Source organism: Tripterygium wilfordii, chromosome 21, assembly GCF_013401445.1.
Source record: "Tripterygium wilfordii isolate XIE 37 chromosome 21, ASM1340144v1, whole genome shotgun sequence".
In the NCBI taxonomy this organism is placed as follows: domain Eukaryota; kingdom Viridiplantae; phylum Streptophyta; class Magnoliopsida; order Celastrales; family Celastraceae; genus Tripterygium; species Tripterygium wilfordii.
In genome coordinates this window covers 17,057,740-17,074,631 of record NC_052252.1, presented here as the reverse complement: position 1 = coordinate 17,074,631, position 16,892 = coordinate 17,057,740, and the positions used below count along the sequence as shown (strand labels likewise).

Genomic DNA, 16,892 nt, shown 5'->3' with positions numbered 1-16,892 from the left:
GCACGGTTTTGCCCTTTAGAAAGGATCTCAAAATAATCAAAATAATTCATTCCTTCCTTTGATTTTAAGTGATCTCTTGTCCCTTCTCATAAGAAATCATAAAGAATGTGATACCTTTACCATGAAAGGAAAGAATTATGCTTCAACATATAAAACTAACAAAGAATAGCTAAGCATCCCTATTGTTTTTTTCCTCTCATCTCACATTGTGCAGCGGTAATCTCCATTATTGGAAATTCTGTAGTGCAAACTAGCTACGAATCACAATAAGGTGTGCTCTAATTCTTTATTCCTAGCTCTATGATACATAGTCATTCTTTATTGCAAGTAGTTTTTCATTTGTCTTTGTATTTCTTATAATTTATTATGTGGCTTTATACGTCTAAACCACATCAGTTAGACATAGTGATACCGAGTGGTTTATATGTGCAAAGCCTCTCCTTACATGTTAACTAGGTATTTTCCCTAGTTTGGTGAGTTAAGCTAGCCCACTTGTTAGGCTAGGGATAAGCAAAGTCGTGGGGGCCCGATGTATCCACGAGAACCGGACAACCCAAAGCGGACAATATAGTTGACATGTATGAGGTGTGGATTTCTGATGTGGTATCAGAAGCTTTGCTTGATCCTCAGGGACCCGACAAGGTGAGGAATACCACATGGACCCTAAACCGTCTAGTCCACTTGGAACCTTTGCTCGATCCTCAGGGATCTCCACCAGATGGCGTTTGGATCACATGTGGGCCTTTCGGATATGGACCACCCACAAAGTGAGAGATACCACATGGACCCTAACCCGTCTTGCCCGCTTGTCGATCTCGCATAACCGAGCCTACAAGTGTGGAGGAGTGTTAGAACATAATGTCCCACACCTCTTGGTGCAACCCATGTGATGTGGTTTATAAGTTGGAATCCAACCTCAAACACTTGAGTGCCCTTTTAAGGACAAAACTCACTTGACCCTTCGATCCAATATGAAACAATACCTCAAGTGTTTATTGAGCTAATTTTTCTCTTCTACTCATTCTTCAATTTATCACACTTTATCCATAGATATAGCGGTATTATGATCAAAAGATCATTTACCATTATCCCTACTCAAATTCAATATATCTATGTAGAGTCCAACTGCTCCTTTACCTGAAGGGGAAGGAACATAAACACTCACTGACACACTAAACACATAACAAAGAAAAGAATTTGCATCGAGAATGAACTCCATGAAAAATGAACTGTATTTCACCATGATTCAAATAACGACAACAGTACAAGGCTCCACCACACAAACAATGGAAATATGAACAAACTTAATCAAAATCCTAAGCCACCTTTGACAATAACTTCACATGCCACACAATTAAAAGAGCTTTATCGATAATAAATACTCTTTTTATCACCGAAAGAAAAATATGGTTTGTTTTAAATCAATCATCGAGTTTTCAAATTTCTTGACTCAGTCACTCACTGTTAGAAATTTTCTTTCGACATGTTGCTTAGAGTTCGGAAAATGTCACGTGGCTGTCGGAGCGTCACGTGGTGTCACCAAAGTGACGTGTGGCACTTACCCAGTCAACTGTTGATGTTTATTTTTTAAAATTAGAATTAAAACAGAAAATTTTAATTATAACATGGCCAAAAAAATTAAAATTTTACATCAAAAAAAATAGGAAGTGGCATAAAAAAGAGAAAATTAAAAATAAAAATAAAAAAGGAAGAAAATTCTTCCGCTTCTCGCGAATCAAACCTCAGTACCTCACCAATCCAAATTCTTCTTCTTTTCTAATTTCTTCTCATGAAATCAAAAATTTTCTTCTTCTCGAGAAAGTTCTTCCTCGTGAATTCTACTTCTATCAGTTAAAAACTCACCAATCCCATATGCATCCCCACCTCTCCCTCCTCTGCTACCAACCCCAACTCTTTTTCCTCCAAACCCTCCACCTCACCTCACGAAACCCTTGTTTCTCAACTCCCTTCTCCCTCCCAATCCCAGTCCCAAACCTAAATTCAAACCCAAAACTTGTTTCTCGGTCACCTGTAAATACTCACCGTAATCCGACCTCTGGCCACACTGCGACACTTGTGGACATTGCTCAACGCGAGAAGACTCATCTTCTGTGTTAGTTATTCCTTGATCAGAATTTCATTCTGAACTGATTGGTGCTTGATGGACTGTACTGAATTCACAATCTGTTTACTGTCCCAATCTCAATAAGCATCTTCATCCACTTGCAAATATCTTTCTCACCTCAATTCTTCTGGTGTGCAGATTATACACTCTATACCCTTTGGCTTGAGATGAGTATCCTAGAAAGATGCTCATATTAGCCTTCTCATCAAGTTTGCTTCTTTTCACCCATGAATATTTGAGTATAACAAAATGATCCAAAAGACCTTTAGGTGTTTAACTGATTCAGTGCCAAACCATGCCTAAATTGAAATTATACTTTCAATACACTTAGTTGGCAACTTGTTTAAGAGATAAACAGTTGTATACACTGCTTAAAACCCAGACATTCTTTGGTAATTTTTTTTCTCCATTATCATACACGGATACACCTTGTCATGTTCTTCCTCTCAGAAACATCATTATGCTCTGGAGAATGACTCACAGTGAATTGATAAGCTATGCCAACATTTTCACATAATTCATTGAAATTTGCACAAGTGTATTCCTTCCGGTTGTCAGACTTTAGGGTCTTGATCTTCTTTCCATTCTGAGATTCCACCAGGGTCCTAAATTTTTTGAATACGTACACTGTACACTTGGGATTTGCTGCTCAAGAAGTACACCAAAGCACAAGGGGTCTAATTCTTGCAAATTCAAAATGATGTCGTGTATATAGAAATGGTCTCGACAACAGAGAGTGTCAATGACATTTGACCAATAATCAACAACGAGTATAAAGTGCCTATTCTGACTTAAAAAGAATCAGTAATCACAGGTCCACAAACGTTTGTGAACCAGTTCCAATTTCTCACTTGCTCTACATGCTGAGTTTGTTGGAAATTCTTCCTGTTGTAGCTTACCTAACTGACAAGCTTCACACACACCTCGACAATCATAAACTTCAGATATGGCTACCAAAATTTATTCTTTCGATTATTTGCTCGCCTTCGTTTGGCATGGCTACCAAAATTTCCCTTCCTTAAATTTGTTACCCTTCTTGGTTTTTTGATGAGTGTTTAATTTAGTGGTTCTTTGTGTTAGTAAGTTTTGATTGGAAAATAGTATGTATGGAAAAAGAATCAACAGCTTTTGTCCTTTAACAATATCACAAAAAAATATGATCAATGCTCGAAATATCTTCCTATTGAGGATGGATCCAATCATTTCTTTAACTGAATGTTTTCCCGTCCAACAAGAAAATCTAACAGACTGAAGTATGGTAAAGAGTGAGTTCGTCACCAACTGTAGCGGCACCATCTCCTAAAATTTGTCCCTTTTGTTAGAATGTTGATATACAACTAATGGAATATTGAAAATATCCCCATTGCCTAATAAAAAAAATTTGTCAGTCATATCCTATTGTGTTTTCACTCTCATCTCATATTATGCAGCTTTTGGCTCGAGTATTGGTCATTCTTTACTGCAAACTTCTTTAAGATCACAAAAAGGTACGCTCTTATGATCCGATCCTTGTCGTTCTTTACTACCAGCAGTTTCTTCTGCCCTAATATTTCTACTTGTATGTATAATGGTTTCCATTATGAAAAACAAATGTATCATTTACCATTAGAATTATGTCTAAAATATATCATTTACCATTATCCCAACTTAAATTTATTACATCTGTGTAGAGATGAGTCAACGGAATTTCAAATAATGTCATAGCAAAGAAATTAACATCACTAATCCTTTACATGAATTGGAAGGAACAGAAACACTCACTCACTCACAAACTAAACACATAACAAAGAAGAAGAATTTGGATGGAGAGGATTAATTGTTTTCCTTACATTCTGCAATCTTTATAAGTTTTCTCCATCTTCATTCTTCTTTCTCAGTCAGGGCAATGGAAATTGTGAACTACTTCTTCGGAAAAATTGCAGACTGTGTGTTGGATTCAATTAAGTTGCACTTTGGTTATCTGGAAAACTATGATGATAACATTACGGCTCTAGAAAACCAATTTGAAACCCTGGAGGAAATGGAGAAGGACGTGCATGAAGCCATTGAAGCAGCAGAACGAAATGGTGAAGTAATCCGAAAGAATGTTCTACATTGGATAGCAAGTGTTGAGGGAGTCAAGACCGAGGCCAGAAAGTTTTTGGAAGACAATGGGAAAGGAAACAAGAGATGTTTTAGAGGGTGGTTTCCTGATGTGAAAACACGTTACTTGCTAAGCGCAGAAGCAATGGAGAAACATAAGAAAATAGAAAGGCTATGTGAAGGACACAAAGTATTTGACATTAACGTTTCTCTCCCTGCACCTCCTCCGGGAATAGATTCCATAACCTCCAAAGATATTGTTCTCTTTCAAACCACGAAAGTAGCAATGGAACAAGTCATGGATGCATTGAAAAAAGATTTTACTAATTTTGTGGGGATACATGGAATGGGGGGTGTTGGAAAGACCACTTTGGTGAAAGAAATTGCCAGAAAATGCAAAGAAGAGAAGCTTTTCGACAATGTGGCTATGGCTGTGGTGTCACAAACTATAACTGTCAAAAGTATTCAAGATCAAATAGCGGAGTTTTTGGGTCTAAAACTAGGAGAAACAGGTGAGATGATAAGAGCGGCTCGGTTATGTGATCGAATAAAAAAAGAGAATAAGATCCTTGTTATATTGGATGATGTTTGGGAAAAACTTGAGCTAAATACTATCGGCATTCCTTCAAGGGAAGATCATAAGGGTTGTAAAGTTGTCATCACCACAAGACGTAGACAGGTGTGCACTGCCATGGGCAGCAGGGACCAAGCTACAAGTATTGTCAATCTTGATGTCTTAAATAAACAAGAATCTTGGGAGTTGTTTAAGTTGCAAGTTGGTGACATTATTGAGTCTCCCACGGTGAGAAATGTGGCAGAGAAACTTGTCAAAGAGTGCGGAGGTTTGCCTATCGCTCTTGTGACAGTGGGAAATGCTATGAGAGGCAAAGACTTAGAAGAATGGAAAGAGGCTGCTCTAGAGCTCGAGAAATCAAATCCTACAAGTATTGAAGGCATGGAGAAAAATGTTTTCAAGTGCATAAAATTCAGCTATGATTATTTAGGAGATGAGGCCAAGGCTTGCTTCCTACTTTGTTGTTTATTCCCGGAGGATTATGACATTGAAATAGAAAGGTTGGTTAGATATGGGGTAGGGTTGAATACATTTAAGAGAATCGACAAAATTCAAGATGCCCGAAGACGAGTGCATGTGATAATCAACAATCTTAAATCCTCTTCTTTACTGGTGGCAAGTGAAAGAAAAGGCTGCATCAAAATGCACGATGTTGTCCGTGATGTTGCTAAAACAATTGCGTTGGATAAATACTTTGTGAATGATGGTGGGGTTTTGAAAGAGTGGCCAAAGGAACTGAGTATGGATGAATATAATGGTACTGGCATCTCTTTGATGAGAAATGAAATCCAAAATTACCCTGATGCTTGGGAATGCCCAAATCTTGAGATATTTTTGACGCATGACTACAATGTTGAGCAAGAATTGCCAGAAGAAGTATTTAAGGGAATGAAAAAGCTCAGAGTTTTACATTATCAAATTCGAACCCGTAACTACTGGGAAAGAAAAGGGATAACATTGGGGCCATCACTTGGTCATCTGACAAATCTTCGGACATTAATTATTGATGGTAATTTTATTGGTCCGAGATATGGTGGTCGCTATGGCGCTAGTGAAATGTCGATACGGGGCATTAGCGCACTTGGAGTGCTCAAAATGCTCGAAGTTGTCAGCTTTAGAAGGTGCTGTTTTGAAGAGCCGCTGGATGCACTAAGGAAGCTGAAGAACCTGAGGTTGCTAGATTTGACATTCTCTTATAATTATTCATCTCTTTTCAACTACACAGGAACACTCGCAGAAGATTGGAATTTTTCGCAATTAGAAGATGTACGCATGACTGAGATGGTGTCTTGTAGTGTTGCCGAGCTGTTCAAATCTCATCCTCGTTTAAATGTGTTGAAGATTTGTATAGACCGCATTGGACAGATACCTGAAAACTTTGTCTTCCCCCACTTGGATTATTTTCACATTTCTGTGGGCTCGACGATATATGATTATTCTTATGTTATATCTGACTATTTTGAAAATAGTTTGCACATCGGGTATGCACATGACATGGGATTGCCAAACAGGATTGGGACATTATTGCCGGTTGTAAGTACTTTAAGTCTTGAAACCTGCTTTGTGATCAGAAACATCCTTCCCTACCTATTGGTTGGTAAAGACAGTCTCGCTGTCTTGAAAAAATTGCAAGTTGTAAGTTGCATGGACTTGGAGTTCTTGATCAATACTGAGGAGGTAATCAGTAAGATTCCACAGCCAGATTGTTTCAAATATTTGGAGGAACTGCGGCTTTCGTATTTAGGGAGCTTTAAGGGGTTGTGTAGCATGGTTCTTGTTGACATTCCCTACTCCTTTATGAGGCTGAAAACAGTGGAGATTCGTTATTGCTCCAAATTGAAAGTTGTTTTCCATTGGTCTGTAGCTCAAACACTTGAGCAACTGGAATCGCTAACAGTTGATGATTGCGAGGAATTGGAAGAAATAGTTGGAAGGGAGACAGGAGAAAAGGCTGTTCATAAGGTGTTGTTTCCTGAATTACGATATCTAAGGATGAGTAAACTTCCAAAACTAGTTGGTTTCTACACTGGTAACTTGCCTGGGAGCCAAAGCACGCCCAACCTCAAGACCATTCATTTTAGTGAGACTTATCCTAAGGTTGAGATAGCAGTTGAAGACAAGAACTTAGACACAGTTATAAAAGACCACAGAGGTATATATGCATCTACAAATGTTTGTGTATGTATTACTTGCTTTCTCTTTCCTCCTATTTATTTTTACTCATCTATCTATCAATCAAACCTATTCATTCATTGCCCAAACGAATATCTTTTCTTCCAGGGCTTCTACTTTAAATGGAAGCGGAGGAAGAAGAATAAATGGCTTCTAAGGCTGTGCAGAGAATGGTATAAATAAGCTTCTTTATTTATTTATTTTTGTTCTTTTGAGTTAGTGAATTGTTCGTCTGATCACCTAAATTGGGCTTTTAACTCCTCCATTTTAATGAATCCAGGCTGATTAGGAAGCTGAGCTCCTACAACATCCTTCCTGTTACGGATTGGTTCAGAAAACATAAGCAAAGCAACAACAACAGAAGAAATAATAGCAGAGCAGAGTTGAGTGACCTTGGAGATTTTACTTGTGAGGGAACAAAGCCAAAGCCTATTGTTATAATATTGCTCAATGGTAGTTACCATCAAAGACAATAATATAATCATGTCTGCTGCCTTGATCAATTCCATCCTTCATTGTTACCAGAATTCGTTGTTAGAAACTGGAACTTGTGTGTTTTACTACTTGATGCTGTCATTTCAAATTTCTTTCAATTGAAACCTGACAGACAATTTGAATGAGACTTTGAGCTTGTTTTTCATTCTACGCTTGCAACGCTCCTGAGTTCCCAGTCTACCCTCTTCACCGACGCCCCGTCAATTCCCATCTTCTTCCCTCTATATTCTATGAATCTATCTCCAATCTCTGCAGGTGAGTCCCTTCCCCTTAATTATTGTGGTTGATCCATTGTTGAGAATCTAGGGGTTTGTTGCGACTACTTTGCCGTCCTATAACTTTGGTAAGCTCGTGCTCACTTTATTGATGCTGTTTGGTTTTCATGTCCGGACCCTAACTCGGACTAGATTTTGAACGTACTTAATTGATCAAATCCGGATTGGTTTAAATATGGACAAGTAAATCGAACAATAACCTAATCGGAATTAGGGTCTGGACAAGTAAACCGGACAATATTTCAATGTTTGAACCCAAATTCATACATATAATATATGTCCAAACTTGGTTTAATCAGAGTCGAACAAATTCGATCATCCGAACCTGATAGAGTTTTGCTACCCCTATGTACATGTTCCATTAATTCTTAATCTTGTTGTCTCTTCTTCCTGGTAATCTCCCAGCAATTAAAGACATCTGTAATTGTTAGCCCTATGTACATGTTCCATGAATTATTAATCTTGTTGTCTCTTCTTCCTGGTAATCTCCCAGCAATTAAAGACATCTGTAATTGTTAGCCCCTTTCAACCTCAACCTTGGCTATGGAAGAAGATAGAAACCTAATGAGAGACAGAGATGAACCAGAGAGGGAAAACAACACAAAGAACTTTGATCATTTCTTTAACTGTCAACTAATCTCGTGATTACAGATTTTATAGTAAACTAATGCACCCACTTAACTACTAGTATGACAGACGTTAACTAACAGACTTGCCAGCTCAGCACACACTTAACAGACTACACTAACACCCTTGTAACTAATATAACAGACACTCTTAACATGGCTAAACAAGTAAAGTAACCACGATTACTACAAAGGCACATTCAGACTCTTGATAAACTTGACAACCCTAACATCTACTGAGAGGCTTTGGTAAATTTGTCATCTGCGTAAGAGTGTGTTCGTGAAACTTCTATGAGCTCATGCCCTAGTTCCTTTCATCATGGGCCGAAGTATCTCATGTGGGCTAGGCTGGGAAAGACTTGGGCTGTTTCCAAAGTCTATTAGCTTATTGTAAAACGACACAGTTTATAAGTGTCTTCATTTATTACTTACTGTCTTTTCATACGAAGTAACCGTTGGTTACAAGTTCAAATAATCTTTCATGTATATATACAATCAGACATGTAGCCGTTACGGTCAAGTTGAATAATATGATATTTCAGCTACCATCTTCTTCTTCTCTTCTCAATCTTCTTCTTGCTCATTCTTGATCTAATTTCCGCAATATATTCAAAATCAACAACTCTTCAACCTTAAAATTAGTAAATTAGATGTTCAATTTTTTTTTTTGTTTATCTTCTCTATATCCAACTCTAATTTAAAGACATGTTGAGGAGGGTTTCATGCAAGACTTTGATTGATGCTGCTTTTTTTTTTTTGTTCTCCTGTTATACGTATTATACATTTTACGTGTAAATTATCAAAGTATAAACTAGCGTTAGCTTATAATTATAACCTAGGCCCAATAACTATGGTGAGAAAGTATTGTTACCTGTTAGGCATTTGTTAAGAACCGAAAAATATTACAAGAGGTTCGGGTTGATGTAGAGCCTGATGGACCTAGGTTACACAAGAGGGGGGGTGAATTGTGTCCCCAAATTCCGAATAGAAATCTCCTTATATCAATTTCGCAAATCAAGCACCACACCAAGCACACAAAGTGAGTCTTACTAATACAATTTCCCTAATTTATTTCCAAGCAAACTTGTAACTTAAGTATATAATGTGTCTAGATGCAAAATCCTATCAATTTAATTAATGGCAAAGTATAGTTGCACACAAATGAACCTATATGAGCAATATGAATAAATTGCACAATAGGAACTAATTGAAGCAAAGCTTCTAACAAGATAAGCACTAGAAAGTACTTAACTTGCAATTTTACAGAACAATAGCAATATGAACAGAATAAACAATAATGTAAAGTAAATAAAATAAAACAAGTTATGTTAAATTAGAAGAGTTAATGAAAGCTGTAAAAGTAAAGCAAGTAAAGAACACACAAGTAATTTATAGTAGTTCGGAGACCCTTCTCCTACGTCTACTACCTAGGTTCACCACCTAGGATTTTCAAACCTCCACTAAGGTGTGGCTTTTCAAGAGCTCCACAAAACTCTTACACAAAGGTTTCAAAATTACCCTAACTCTTCCAAAATCTCACAAATATAGTACCCGGTTTGGGTTTTACAAAGATAGGCTCAATGATTCACTCACTCAGTGTTTGCACTCAACAAACTAGGAGGAACTCTCAAGAGATTTTAAAGTGAGGCTCACGAATAGAAAATCGGATTTGAGTTTAGAAGAGCTCACAAGAAGAGAAGATTCTTCACACCTGGAATTGCAATAGCAATCGGTGAAGATGAACAATGAAGATTTAGTTCTTCACACCTGTGTTTGCACTAAGCAAACGGTGAAGTAAGATAGAAGAATATTATATGAGCTTGGGTGAGAAATTGAGAGCAAGTAGCTTTGATAATTCTAACTCTTTCTTGTGTGTTTTCTCTTGTGCTAAGGAGCTGCTTATATAGGTCAAGAAAAATCATGTTCCCACGATTTTAGCTCTTGAGATAATCATCCATAAAGTCAGCAATAATGTCTTGATTATTCTCTTTCAATTATGAGATTTTGCCTTGTAAAAGTCTTCGGAACATGTGATAGAACCAACTTCTTTTGACTTGTATAAAAAGCTCCATGATTCTCTCTCAATTAGACGCATTAATTTGACACGTCAAACTATGTATTCAGCTTTGAATTTTGCACTTGTAACATAATCAACTTCAAATGTCAAAGTCTTCCCTCCAATTTTGAAAACATCCTTGAATTTTCCCCTTCTTTATTCATAGAAGAATCAGCTGCAAGATCTTCTCAATTTATTGTGATTTTGGGAAGTCAAAAAGAGAACTCCTTGATTTGATTTCCTTCTCCATAATTCATGGCTTAATGGCTTCAATCAAATATGGTAAGTCTTTCTTTATTTGAAATCAAATGCCAGCCAACTCTCTCTCCAAATATCTTTGCATAGATGGGCTAATGTGTATGTAAGTTTCCAGCTCAAATAAATATCATATAGTCATATAATAAGTCACATAAATCAATTGAATAATAACATTTCGTAGCAATTTCAAACAGATATTTGGGAAACGATTTTGAGTAAGAAGAAGTCAACATTTCTTAGTCATGTCTTCATGAAAAATGTTTATTATGATGTAAATAATGTCTCTACCAAATTTCAGATTAATCCGAATTCATTTGATATAAAAATGATCAGTGAGTTCACAAGTAGGTTTAAACCTTGTCAATAAAAACCAATTTCAAATTCAATCTTAAATTCATTACATAGTGCATGTAATCAAATAGCACAATAATATTGAATCATCAACATTAAAATGTAGGACCTTTGGTCCAACAGAGCCATCTAAATGTTTTGGGGATCATCTGAGCAGTGACAAAGAACCCACCAAGACTGAGCCCGCACGACATTGACGAGGGATAGATCTATTGTCATGGGGCTTCCACTGCCCTAGATCTCGTCTCTTTGTCATGGGGCGGGCTTCGCTGCGGTGTTGTTTCATTCATCCGCGGTGCCTTTGCGACGGCCTCTGTTGACGCTCTTTTGCTTGCTGGGTTCTTGAGGATAATGCTTGTGTTTGTGCTTAGAAGATTATCATTATCAGGAAAAAAAATTTTGGTTTCTGGGTTTTATGATGAGTATGTCATTTGTTTGGTGGATTTTGATTTGAAGTTGAAATTTTCATATTTCTACACTAGAAACCAAAGATTGATCAACACCTTATTTTGATTTGTTGGTAGAGATTTTTGTGAAATTTTGACTTGTGGGTAATGTTTATTTTGGACACATGTCGTCATTTCATTGGTTAAAGGCATGTGACCACCTAGTCAGTAAACAAAAAATTAGCATAAAATACAGCTCAATTATTTAACTGTCATCTCAATTCCATTATGACGGAAATTACATGAGGGGTCATTTTAGCCTATTCTTCAAAGTATACAGACTTGAATGACCTGAAAAAGGTAAAATGACTCAAATCAATCGATCCATTTTACAAAGTAGGGGGACTATTTTGGGACTTATTCCCCTATGGCTATAATACTCAATAGTAGTTAGCGTTAAAGACAATATAATCATGACCTCCTTATTCATTCATATCTACAACGGTCTTAATTAATTTCATCCTTCCTCGTTACTAGATCTTGTTGTTAGAAATAAACTTTCAAACACAATGGTGGGAAGTTTCAAGTTTGGTAGTCTTAAGAAACATCTTAGTTTTGTTAGGTTTTTTGAGAGTAGCAAATTTCTTCAAAAAAATTCATGTCATATTTGTGATTTTATCCTGAGCAAATATTCTACTTCAGGATATCCTCTCTTTTTTTTCTCATTAATATATGGGGATAAACTCTTCAATAGAGGATTTGTAGGGCAAGAAAATTAAACCGATGAAATCATTGATGGTGACCATTTTCTTTTTGTATGATCCGTTTGTTTGATGGAAAATCAATTTCCTGAAAATGTTTTCCTAACTTTGTGAAGTTTGGAGATAAGAAAACAAAGTTACTCAAACAAAATTTATAATAAGTCAACTCAAAATAAAGAGTTGTAAGATGGAAAACAACTTCTCTTATTATTCTTGGGATGTTGTTTTCCCCACAATAATAAACTGATTATTAAGCTAATTTTTTTTGCTAAAAGTATAAATGGAAGGCTTTTTAAGGTGAATTAAAAAAAAATTGTACCTTTAATATATAATATTGAAAACAGCCGTCAGCGGCCCGAGAGAGCTCATTCATTCATGGATTGTCTCAAGAGAGGACTGAAAAGGCTTGGCCTGAGGTTGAGATCTTCCCTTAGTTGCTTAGCCTTCAATGATGCATTGTCTGAAGCGGAGTTTTTTACCAATATAACACTGTCAGACTTAATATTTCTCAATATAACACTGACAATAAAATATTTCCCAATATGGCGCGTAATATAACACTGACAAGAAAATATTTCGCAATATAGCACTACGCGCCATTCGATCACGCCATCACGAATGGCGTGATCCATTCACGCCACCATCAATCACGCCAACATAGTTGGCGTGACTATTGGATTTTAAATAGTCACGCCAACAAAGTTGGCGTGATCTATACATACATATATATGTGTGTGTCTATATATATATATATATATATATATATATATCTTAATGCATGTGTGTGTATATACATGTAATATATATGTGTACATGAATTCTTCTATGTGGACTAAAAGTGTGGATGAACTTTGTGACTTGTTTTTCAACTATAGATACGGTGGGTCCCATAATAAATGTGTGACCCCCCACTTATGTTGTGCTTTATCACATCTATATACATACATACATACATATAGAATAATTCTCCTATGTGAACCAAGAGTATGAACCAACTTTGTGAACTTCAAATCCAATGGTTGTAATAAAACAAGACAAAAGTGGGGACCATAAATTTTCTATGGGACCCATCACATTTATGGTTGAAAAGTAGGTTCACAAAGTTGATTCACACTTTTGGTTCACACAAAAGAATTTATGGACATGTTTTCCAACTATAGATGTGATGGGTCCCATAATAAATGTGTGACACCCACTTGTGTTGTGCTTTATTACAACCATTGGATTTTGGTCCACAAAATTAGTCCACACTTTTTGATCCACATAGGAGAATTCCTGTATATATATGTATATATGTATGTATGTATATAGATGTGTATATATATATATGTATGTATGTATGTATATAGATGTATGTGTGTGTATATATATATATATATATATAAGTGGCGTGAATGAACAAAAATTACTTTCACGCCATATATAATGGCGTGAACCAAAAATTGCATTACTAATGCAAAATAGATCACGCCATCTATGATGGCGTGATTGTATAAAAATTGTAAAGAACACGCCATTCTGAATGGCGTGTAGTGCTATATTGGGAAATATTAAGTCTGACAGTGTTATATTGGTAAAAAACTCGTTTGAAGCGTATCCCCTAGTCATTACCGGTCCAAGCGAAGTCTTGAGTTGACGTCACTGGGACATCTACTGCTTGGATCTTGATCTTACGAAGTCCGGGGTGGATGTTGTTTTCTCCACAACAATAAACTGATTATTAAGCTAATTTTTTTTGCTAAAAGTATAAATGAAAGGCTTTTTAAGGTGAATTAAAAAAAAATTGTATCTTTAATATATAATACTGCATATATATAAATACATATAACAAGACATTAAATTAAGACATTTTTTAATTTCTCAATGTCACGTGAGATCCAGAGGAACTTTTAGGTCAATTAAAATTGCACCTCATGTATATGATAAGACATTAAAATTATACATCTTATATGTATATATATGAAAAATATTAATTAGAAAATATTAGTTTTAACAAGTTATATTACTGTGATTGTGAATATATTCTATTAGAGAATGTACTGAGCATATACTTGTGTACACCGACCATTTATAGTTATATACACATCCACAAATATAGTGAAATGAAGTAATATTGGATGTGTTTGTATATAAAAAGCATAAAGGAAGTTGGATTATTTTGTATTTTGTTGGATTATTGTCTCAAAATATAATTTAATATTTGCGTCTTATAGTTGCAATGTATTGACACATTGATAAATATACGTATGCACACATTATATCATCATAAGAAAATAATAATGTTGTACCTCAAATTTATATTTTCCACCAAAGAAACAATAGAAAACATTAGCAATTTTGTTGTCCAAACACTAGAAACTAGTTATTTTTCCATGATAATTATTTTCTTGAGATATATTTTCCATGAGATGTTAGTTTTTCTCCAAACAAACGGAGCATTAATCACATGCTTAACTTCGCTTAAAAATAGTAACCGAGAGCGCTTTAGAGAGTGGACGTAGGCTATAAGCCGAACCCCTATAATTGTGGGTGTTCATTATTGATCTATTGCTTCACCACTATATTTATACTTTCATAGTGAGAAAATCACAAAACTCAATAGCTCAACTGCATGAAGTTTGTTCCCCTGAAAGACTTGGATCTTATTCTAATTGAGCATCTGTCTTTTCTTCACTGATGGGTAAGGCATGGCATATATCTTTTCTTCACTGGATTTTGTCCTTTACAAGGGACCTCAAAATAATTCATTCCTTTGATTTTAAGTGATCTCTGTCCCTTCCCATAAGAAACTATAAAGAATGTGGGATCCATTTACCCCTACAATAAGCAAAGAATTATGTTTCAACATATTAAATGACAAGAGAAGAGGCTGCATCCCAATTGTTTCTTCATCTCATCCCACATTGTGCAGCGGCAATCTCCATTATTGGAAATTCTGTAGTGCAAACTAGCTACCAATCACAATAAGGTGTGCTCTTATTCTTTATTCCTAGCTAGATCATACATAGTCAGTCTTTATTGCAAGTAGTTTCATCTGTCCTTGTGTTCCTTATAATTTATTATGTGACTTTATACGTCTAGCTATATATATATATATATTTGTCTATTGTGATTTCCCTAAACAATAAGACTTGAGAGAGTAGAAGACACAAGAGAATAAAAGGATTTGGGGGAACTTTGGAATTTGGGGGCTGCAATTTCCTTGAGTCAACAATTCACATATGAAAAAGTCAGACAAATTTTAAAAATGAAAAAACAAAAATGTGAAGTGATGTGGCATACCTTTTAAATCATTGGATTCAAATTGTAGACTCTACAATTTTGAACGAATTGCGGAGTCCCCAAATCCGAAACTTTGATGGTCAAAGAAAAATGTTGATTTTAAATTATTTTTTTTCGTCTATAATATCTCTGACATATCGAGTGAAGAAGGATAGGGCACGTCCGCACGTGTCATTATGAATTCTAGTTTAGTTGAGTACTCAAATTTAAATGGTTAATAGCGTAAGCTTTTAGGTTCAGATGGATGGTAAATACATACTAACATAGTGAAGTATAATAAAGAATAATTAGGCATCCTATTCCTATCTTATTGTGTTTTCACTTTCATCTCATGTTCTGCAGCTACGGGCTCGAGTATTGAATACCGGATTTGGGTAGATGCTTACTTAAACCTTACCTCTGTCCCAGTCAGAGTTTCATTAGCTTTGAATTTTTAATGCCCAACGAATGGATTTAGGTCTTGGTTTCAGCACATTGAGTTGGTATCCCCCGCACCAGCAGATGCAACTGGACCTTCGATCGCTATTAGGACTGAATCGAATGGAACACTAGGGAACTCAGTCAAAGACGATAAATGAGAGATGGAGAGGAAGAGAAAGAAATGACATAAGATAGTTTTTTTTTTTTCCAATTTCTAATCTGTGTTAAAAATAAAGAAAAAAGACTAGGGGGTGTCCATTAGAGGGGTCCAGTGTTTTTTGACACTGTGCCTCTCCCGGATCCCTTCTTCTTAAGCCAAACAAATCTTTGAACTTCAAAGTGGTCCTTCCACCATTATGATGCCTTTACCCCTGAAAGCAAAGAATTATATATTCTTCGGCAAAAAGATAATTTTCGTCCCTCAAGTATGGGGTGAGTTTCATTTTTGTCCCTAATCTTTTTTTCTCCCATTTTCGTCCATTAACTATTGAAAATTATCATTTTCATCCTTTCAAGTGCGATTGAGATCGGGAAAAACCTGATCTAACGAACAATATGATACCACGTAGGATTTTTCATTGGCCGGATTTATTCGAGGGATAAACATGATACTTTCCCATAGTTGGGGGACGAAAATGAAACTTGACCAATAATTAAAGGATGAAAAATATTCTTTTGCCTATATTCTTCCAACATATTGAAATAACATAGAAGAGCTAAAGCATCCCCATTGTTTTTTCCTTCTGTAGAGCAAACTAGCTTCAAATCACAATAATGTGTGCTCTGATTCTTTATTTCTAGCTCTATCATGCATAGTAATTCTTCATACATAGTAATTCTTTATTCCTATCTCTATCATCTGCCGGTCTGCCCTTGTTTTAATTTTTTTTTAAAATAATTTATTATGTGACTTTATACATCCATATTTATTTATTGTGGTTTCCCTAAACAACTAATAAGACTTGAGAGAATACACAGAAAAATTAGAGGATTTTGGGTTTAGATGGATGGCAAATACATACTAACAGA

General features: G+C 35.8%; 1 protein-coding gene across 1 annotated transcript; it reads left to right on the top strand.

Moving 5' to 3' along the window:
- The first annotated feature begins 4,489 nt into the window (after positions 1 to 4,489).
- LOC119989961 (disease resistance protein At4g27190-like) lies at positions 4,490 to 7,593 on the top strand. Its single transcript, XM_038835742.1, has 3 exons — positions 4,490 to 6,933; positions 7,062 to 7,126; positions 7,234 to 7,593. Exons 1-2 carry the CDS (start codon positions 4,494 to 4,496, stop codon positions 7,073 to 7,075), a joined length of 2,454 nt encoding a protein of 817 aa, XP_038691670.1. The 5' UTR covers positions 4,490 to 4,493; the 3' UTR covers positions 7,076 to 7,126; positions 7,234 to 7,593.
- The last annotated feature ends 9,299 nt before the right edge of the window (positions 7,594 to 16,892 follow it).

Bases quoted from the DNA above. Each gene is read 5' to 3' on its own strand.
- LOC119989961 (XM_038835742.1), top strand. From the start codon at position 4,494: ATGGAACAAGTCATGGATGCATTGAAAAAAGATTTTACTAATTTTGTG.